The sequence below is a fragment of the Nematolebias whitei genome, chromosome 15, assembly GCF_014905685.2.
Source record: "Nematolebias whitei isolate Nwh7 chromosome 15, NemWhi1, whole genome shotgun sequence".
Taxonomy (NCBI): Eukaryota; Metazoa; Chordata; class Actinopteri; order Cyprinodontiformes; family Rivulidae; genus Nematolebias; species Nematolebias whitei.
This window is the reverse complement of record NC_056512.1, coordinates 37,129,735-37,137,787: the sequence shown is the minus strand read 5'-3', so window position 1 is coordinate 37,137,787 and position 8,053 is coordinate 37,129,735. Positions and strand designations below refer to the sequence as shown.

General features: G+C 41.8%; 3 protein-coding genes across 5 annotated transcripts in view; 1 reads left to right on the top strand and 2 right to left on the bottom strand.

Annotated features, from left to right (window-relative positions):
• Window positions 1–1,608, top strand: part of LOC119421793 — a 2,563-nt gene extending 955 nt beyond the window's left edge. The window contains exons 2-3 of the mRNA XM_037689152.1: window positions 600–735; window positions 819–1,608. Coding sequence (XP_037545080.1) covers window positions 600–735; window positions 819–1,574 — 892 coding nt within the window. The 3' untranslated portion in view covers window positions 1,575–1,608. The remainder of the gene's footprint in view (window positions 1–599; window positions 736–818) is intronic.
• arl6ip1 (ADP-ribosylation factor-like 6 interacting protein 1) overlaps window positions 1–8,053 on the bottom strand; it is a 17,511-nt gene that overhangs the window by 8,875 nt on the left and 583 nt on the right. The gene's annotated exons all lie outside the window — the stretch shown is intronic.
• On the bottom strand, window positions 1,597–4,631 carry LOC119421794. Of its 2 annotated transcripts, XM_037689154.1 has the most exons (6): window positions 4,412–4,631; window positions 3,351–3,545; window positions 3,187–3,266; window positions 2,832–2,886; window positions 2,357–2,619; window positions 1,597–1,930 (listed from the first exon to the last, which is right to left on the bottom strand). In XM_037689154.1, exons 1-6 carry the CDS (start codon window positions 4,508–4,510, stop codon window positions 1,714–1,716), a joined length of 909 nt encoding a protein of 302 aa, XP_037545082.1. In that variant the 5' UTR covers window positions 4,511–4,631; the 3' UTR covers window positions 1,597–1,713. The 2 variants fall into 2 exon arrangements, with proteins under 2 accessions (XP_037545082.1, XP_037545081.1); XM_037689153.1 differs by having other exon boundaries at window positions 1,597–2,619.

The following is an 8,053-nucleotide window of genomic DNA, read 5'->3' as shown; positions in this document are numbered from 1 at the left end:
TATTATTATTATTATTATTATTATTATTATTATTATTATTATTATTAGTAGTAGTAGTAGTAGTAGTACTAGTACTAGTAGTACTGTATTTACAAATGATACTGAAAAGTGTGGTGTGTAAGAGTAATCGGCTCCCTTTTCTGTAACCAATATTCCTTCAGAAATAGCTTTAATGATTACAAATGGCTATGGAGTCCACCCGTGTGTAAACTAATGTCAAATACAAATACAGCAGCTAGTGACAGCCTCAGGTCGGTGAAAATAGTTGGTTTCTGTGATTAGATGACACACAGGCTGACTATTATGCCATTAGCAATCATCAGGAAACTTATGAAGACTAGAAGTTACTCTCTGATTTAAGGGGGCTGAACATTTGTGCTCAAAATAGTTTTCAATTTATAAAAAAATTACAAACCTTCAAATCATGTATAATTTTCTTTCCACTTTACAACATAAAATTTCAAAGAAAGATATTTATGTTCTTAGTTGTACCGTGTCAAAATTTGAAAACTGTTTTCACAGTTATAAATGTGGAGAGTGACAGTTTATATATATATATATATATATATATATATATATATTTTTTTTATGTGTTTTAGGTTCCCCTCATATGAGCATCTGAAGGCGTTTTGGAACTTGATCGAGGCAGCAACAGCCAAAATGGTCAGGGTCACCAGAGCAAAGAAAACCGACGTCATGAGTACAACAACTGAAACCCCTTTTACCAGACCAACTGTAAGTTACACACACACACACACACACACACACACAATGAGAATGCTGGTTTTGAACTAACATTTAAATAATTTTCTGTCCAGAAACTGCTGCCAATAGATGAGCTTTTTCTTTTCCTCTCCTACCTGTCTACTGGATGTACCCAGAGGGAACTGGGCCATCGATTTAACATCCACAGAGCAACAGTCAGCCGCATTATTGTGACATGGGCCAACTTCCTGTACTGCTTATTGGGCTCAATTTGTGTGTGGATGTCTCCTGCAGCTGTGAGTTCCAGTCTTCCACAGGATTTTGATGGCCGCTACAGTGACACACAAGTTATCCTGGACTGTACAGAACTACGGTGTCAAACACCTTCATCCCTGCTCCTCCAGAGTGAAGTCTTCTCCACCTACAAATCCCACTGTACCTTTAAGGCCATGGTGGGCATGTCTCCTCACGGAGCCCTGACATTTGTGTCAGCACTGTTTGAGGGTTCCATGAGTGACAAGGAAGTGTTCCGTCAATCAGGGATTACATCACTCTTGACACTGGACATGGCCATCATGGTGGACAAGGGATTCTTGGTGGATGATCTCGTACCTGGGACTGTTCATCGTCCTGCCTTCCTCTCCAAGAGGGCCCAAATGTCAGAGGTCGACGTTTTGAAGACCCAGTCCATTGCCCGTTTGAGGGTGCATGTTGAGAGGTTAATAAGAAGAGTTAAAGAAAATAAACTCTTTGATTCCACTATCCCTCTCTCCATTGCAGGAAGCATAAACCAAATTTTTACAGTTGCCTGTCTCCTGTCAAATTACCAAAATGGACCTTTGGTCAGGAAATGGAGATATGAAGTTTGACAGAAAAGCTGATGGCACAGTCTTGAAGAAACAGAAAATGCTGTCATTTACTTACATTGACATTGTCTTACATTTGTAAATAGATATTCATGATGGAAATATTTTGAAACAAATTTGTACATTTGATTTGATCAAACTCCTAATTTAGACATTTCTGCAGGTAAACATAGAAAAAATATCTGTCTACTTTGTGTTTGATTGAATCCATCACATTAGTGTCTGCATAAATTCTTTGAATAAGAATATCTTCCTCAGCTGAGACAACAAAATCACACCAGTTCATCCCAGTTATTAGCATCTGCCCCTGAACCTGCCAATAGTAAACATGAGTTTTTTTTAGTTCCAATTTGCCTGACTTCATTTGGAGATATGGACAGTCAACATAACTTTTCACATTTGGACACTTAATCTCAATCAGCCCGAACTGACATGGCTCAGAAGGATCAAAGATCAATCCGTCTGGAGATGCCCCTAGCCAAGGAGCATCAGGGTGAATCACAAATCCACAGGGATAGTGGTTGACTCTTTTAATTTGACAATATTCCCAGATAGCATCTGCCTCTAATTCAAGCCCTCTCTTCATAGCTGCAGTCTGATAGGTCCCTTGCAGCAGACGATTTGCCAGATCTTCCTCAGATTTATCTTGAACCTGGCAGATCTCCCTGAAGCGGGAGGCAGTCAACCTATGCCTCCTTAGCTGATGCCATTCAGGACATGTACTCTGTGCTCTGGTAGCACATTCAAATTTATTCACCATGTCCCAGGTGACCTCCATACTTTTAAGGTGTAGCTGTTGTGGTTCAGAACAAACAAACATGCTTTTTGATGGCTGTAGGTGGTAGTTCTTAAGAGGCAGAGATGGGCGGGGTGGTGCAGCATGGAAGGACATGTCTCTCTTTGCTGTTGCTGGCTGTTGGTAGGACAGAGGACTTCCAGCCTGAACTTTGCCAAGGGCAGAGTCAACAAGGGGAAATTCATGGCTGATTCCCATGCTGCAGATCATTGGTGCATCAGCTGCTGCAAAATCTTCATACACCTCGGAAACCTGGGAAAGTGAAAACAATTATTTCAATAAAATGTAAAATACATGTATATCAACTAATTTTAAGCCCTCAAAAATTCTACACTTTACAAAGAGACAGCACTTGAAAATAAAATTATTCAATACACCGGTAAGTCTACAACTCTTTGTTAGTACATTGTAGCCTACTGTTAATTTCATTTTTATTTATCAGTAATTTAAATACAACTACTTACTCTAAGGACAGAAAGGTCCGGCAAATCCCCACTAAGGCCTTTGTAGAGTGTGCTCCTGTGTATAAAAATAAGAAAAGAACATGAGTCAAAAATAGAATACCCACATGCATTTCGTTCAGATATGAAACATAAAATAATAGTGTTTTTCAAGCCTGGTCCTCAAGGCACACTGTCCTGCATGTTTGAGATTTGTCCCTGCTTAAACACAGCTCATTTCAGTTGGTAACTGATTAACAACTGTATCAGCTGTGTTAATGCAGGGAAATCTATAAAGCATGCAGAGCAGTGTGCCTTGAGGACCAGGGTTGAGAAACACTGTTGTAATACATCAGAATTTTTATTGATTTTTTTTTACCTTACACCCTCTGTTGTTGCTCCACTCTTCGGTTTAGCAGACAGCACAGTCATCTTGTCCACGGGGCCAGGTTTTATACCCTATTCAGTTATCCATGACACAGTTACAAGTTATACGGCAAGAAAATGTAATAAATTGAGTCTATTATTGAAGAGAAAACTTACTAAAGTTCTGGGCTTGTGCCACTGCTGTTCTCCTTCTGTACAGCTTAGTACAGGGGGGACCACTGACAGTTTCAGCTCAGAATAATGTGCTGACTGGAACAGCAAAGCCACACAGTGGTTGCATAATGCTGCACCAGCAACACACGTACAGCTGTGGTGAATCAGCTCCACAGGACACGAGTCTTTCAGGACCACCTGCATAAGAATGTCATAGTAAGAACTTATTATCTTAGCTTGGTCACTCATCAGCCATTCTTTCATGATGCAATCTTGCTTCCCAAATATTTTTTTATAACTAATGTCATAGAACCATAGTATCATGTTATGTGATTATATATTTAGTTTGGAGTATGTTCTATGAAGGTCAAGAGTAGTGTAATACAATTATCACAAGATTACATCTTAAATGAATGGATGAGATAAAGATAACTTGATTTCAAAACACTTTTAACCCAGAGGAGACCCGCTAGGTAAAAATACCTGGATAATGTTACAGAGACTGTGAGTGTATTCTTTAGATTTAAGTAAAACTAATATGCATGAATTACCAAATTAACACTGGGTTAAAAGTAACACATAACAACCATAAAAGAAGAACAATGCATGCAGCAAATAACCAAATGGGGACAAGCAAGGCCAAACTCACGTGTTAATATTCATCAAATAGCCAATTCCATTTTATTTTTATTTAAGAATTAATTACCACCTTAGCTAAATCCCCATTAACATTAGGAACGTCGGGTTACTGAACCAACAATCTTAAAACTGTCATCTGAACAATCCTATCTTCACCCTACACTTAAACTGTGAGGTTTTTCATTTTTCTTCATGGACCTGTGACACAGAGCCCTGACAACGACTTCACCTGTGTCCTGATTTTTGCTAGAAACTGAGAAGAGCAGAATGTTAGTAGAATGATCACAAAATATGAGCCTTTTGTTTAAGTGTGGAAAACCTGTTTCTATAACGTGAGTATACACAAAAATGGTCGTGTTGCTAATAGCCTAACGTTAGCTGCAAACAGTTAGCAACATCACAACGATCAAACTAACGTTACTTACCCTCGTAGTTGTGCAGGTAACTTGAGATATACAATTTAAATCCCTTGTTACGTTTGCTTGTCGGAGCAGGGGACCAGCCATCAACAATACGATGAACATCGCTGATATTTATCTTGGGCAGCTCTTGTAAACATCTAGAAAACGCCATTTTCACCGAGACCGGGGATTAGACCGGAAACTGGAATGCCGACATCCGGTCAAAGGGGAAGTGATTCAGGACGCATGTGCACAGAGCCTATTGAGCCCTAACATTTAGTAAATGTTACTTCTGTATAGGGCTGGGCAATATGAACCAAAATTAATATCTTGATACTTTAAGATGAATTGCGATACACATCTCAATCGGTGGTGGTGGGAAGCATCACAAACAACGATGAGTCCAGCTACAGGCAGGAGGTGGAACACCTGGAGAGCTGGTGCAGGAAGAACAACCTTTACTTCACATCAATGTGAAGACGACGAAGGAGATGGTCGTGGACTTCAGAAGGAACAAACGCACCTACCCCACCCCGCCGAACATAAGAGGTGCGAATGACAAAGAAACTCTTGACTCAAGGTTTTTTTCTTCTTCTTTCCATCAAGGTCAAGTTCTTTGTCATTCCAACACGTGGTATATGTTGTGGAACGAGATTATTTACACAGGGTCCCAGTTACACCCAACAATAAAATGGAAAAAGAAAAATGGCAATTAAGATTTTTTTTACCCTTAACTTATACATGTAAACATACCCATTGAGTCACGAGAACTCAATTTCAAGAGAGACCTGTTTTTGGGAGCAGATGGTGGGGGTTAAGGGCCTTGCTCAGGAGCCCATAGTGAGGCAAACGTGGGTGGAGGCACATATGGGTGTTTCACCTTTTCCTGCCACATTTTGATGTTGACAGTACCAGGAATTGAACCTGCGACTTTCCGATCACAGGCCCATCTTCTCTAACCTCTGCGCCACCACTCCAAGATATGAACTAAGAAAAGCATTAACTAAAAATACACTAAGCACTAATAGTAAAAAACAATATGCCGAACAGAAGCATGAACCCGAGTCTGTGAGCAGATGAGTGAATGAACACGGCAACATGAAACGGATCAGCAGCAACATGAAACGGATCAGCAGCAGCGGGATGTGATATTTCACGGTGATTATTCTGGTTAGAGATTCACGAGTCCAACAGCCTCAGGGTACAAGTTGTTCCTCAGTCTAGTGGTTCTACACCTAATGCTCCTCAACCTCCATCCTGAGAGGAGCAGGGCAAAAAGTGTGTGTGCTGGGTGAGTGGGGTCCTTCATGGGCCCTCTTCCTGCATCTGGAGGTGTAGATGTCAGTGATGGTGGGGAGGCCTTAGACCATTATTTACATATAATAATCCTCTTCAGCTGTGTATCTCAGAAAATTAGAATATTACTTTATACCAATAAAAAAAAAAGGATTTTTTATTAATGTTGGACAACTGAAAAGTATGAACATGAAAAGTATGAACATATAGAGCACTCAATACTTGGTTGGAGCTCCTTTTGCCTGGATTACTGCAGCAATGTGGTGTGGCATGGAGTCGATCAGTCTGTAGCACTACTCAGGTGTTATGAGAGCCCAATTGCTCCGATAGTGGCCTTTAGCTCTTCTGAATTGTTGAGTCTGACATATTGCATTTTCCTCTTTGCAATACCCCATAGATTTTCTTTGGAGTTCAGGTCAGGCGAGTTCGCTGGCCAATTAAGAACAGGGATACCATGGTCCTTAAACCAGGTACTGGTAGCTTTGGCACTGTGTGCAGGTGCCAAGTTCTGTTGGAAAATGAAATGTGCATCTCCATAAAGTTGGTCAGCAGCAGGAAGCATGAAGTGCTCGAAAACTTCCCGATAGATGCTGCATTGACATTAACTTTGGAACACAAAGTTATGTTCTCTGTGATGAAAGTAAATTTGACATTTTATTTGGAAATCAAGGTCCCAGAGTCTGGAGGAAGAGAGGAGAGGCACAGAATCCATGTTGCTCAAGGTCCATTGTCAAGTTTCCACAGTCAGTGATGGTTTGGGGTGCCATGTCATCTGCTGGTGTTGGTCCACTGTTTTCTGAGGTCCAAGATCAACACAGCCACCTAATAGGAAGTTTTAGAGCACTTCCTGCTGCTGACCAACTTTATTGAGATGCAGATTTCAAGCAAGCATGAAAGCAACAGTGGAAAGGAAAAATTCCCTCATGAGGAAGAAACCTTTAGCAGAACCAGGCTCAGGACAGGCGGTCATTTGCTTCGACCGGCTGGGTTTGGTAGGAACAGATGCACAATGGCAGGTCAAAAATCACATATTTGGTGTTCTCTTGAAGCGGTGAACCTGCTGCATTCATGACGTTCCCTTGAAGCGGAGAACCCGCTGCGTTCCACTTTTCCTTGAAGCGGTGAACCAGCTGAGTTCTAGTTATCCTTGAAGCAGTGAATCCGCTGCGTTCTACTTTGCCTTGAAGCAGTGAAACTGCTGTGTTCACGTTTCCTTGAAGCAGTGAACCTGCTCTGTTCACGTTTCCTTGAAGCAGTGAACCTGCTCTCTTAAGTCGTTTTCACACCAGATAGTCCGGTAGACTCGGTTCGGTACTAATATTCATGACCTTTTGTTTACATTTGAGCTGGTGCGTTTGCATTCACACTGCACTGTGCAGTCGAGTCAACCTGTTGAACCAACCTGTTCCCCCACTCGCCTGTGGGGGCGCTGCACCAAGAACTACTGAAAGAAACGACACAAAAACCTCTGAAGACAAATCTTCTTCTTCTGTAAATAAAAATAAAAACGAAGTGGCATCAAGTTTTAGCAGTTTTAAGAGTTATATTTTGTCATTTTTGAAAAATGGACTTAGCATGAGCAGAAAATGAGACAGAAGACCATGGAGAATATTGTTTTTCCACACAAGGCAGCTGACAGCTCCATAAAAGGTAAGAGCAATGCGTGTTTATTTGTCCTGCGGAGCGGGGTCCGGTCTGTTTACATTCACACTGTACTCGAACCGCGCTGGAGTTCGCTTCTACCGGACCGAGACCTAGGTTTTAGCCCGGGCCAGAGTTCGCCTTTTTGTTCCGTGACAGAGTTCGATGGCGCGTTCACACCTCCCTAAATGAACCGGACTTTCTAGGAAAACGAGCTAGAGTTCGATTAAAGCGGACTAAACAAGGCTGGTGTGAATGCACCCTTTATGTTTCCTTCATGGGGTGAACCTGCTCTCTTCATGTTTCCTTCATGGGGTGAACCTGCTCTCTCTTCATGTTTCCTTCATGGGGTGAACCTGCTCTCTCTTCATGTTTCCTTCATGGGGTGAACCTGCTCTCTTCATGTTTCCTTCATGGGGTGAACCTGCTCTCTTCATGTTTCCTTCATGGGGTGAATCTGCTCTCTTCATGTTTCCTTCATGCGGTGAACCTGCTCTCTTCATGTTTCCTTCATGCGGTGAACCTGCTCTCTTAATGTTTCCTTCATGGGGTGAACCTGCTCTCTTCATGTTTCCTTCATGGGGTGAACCTGCCCTCTTCATGTTTCCTTCATGGGGCGAACCTGCTCTCTTCATGTTTCCTTCATGGGGTGAACCTGCTCTCTTCACGTTTCCTTCATGGGGTGAACCTGCTCTCTTCACGTTTCCTTCATGCAGTGAACCTGCTCTC

Coding starts and splice junctions, on each gene's coding strand:
- LOC119421794 (XM_037689153.1), bottom strand. CDS start 4,510: ATGTTCATCGTATTGTTGATGGCTGGTCCCCTGCTCCGACAAGCAAAC. Junction 3,546..4,411: donor TTACCTGCACAACTACGAGG/GTAAGTAACGTT, acceptor ATTCTTATGCAG/GTGGTCCTGAAAGACTCGTG. Junction 2,887..3,186: donor GCAACAACAGAGGGTGTAAG/GTAAAAAAAAAT, acceptor TTTTATACACAG/GAGCACACTCTACAAAGGCC.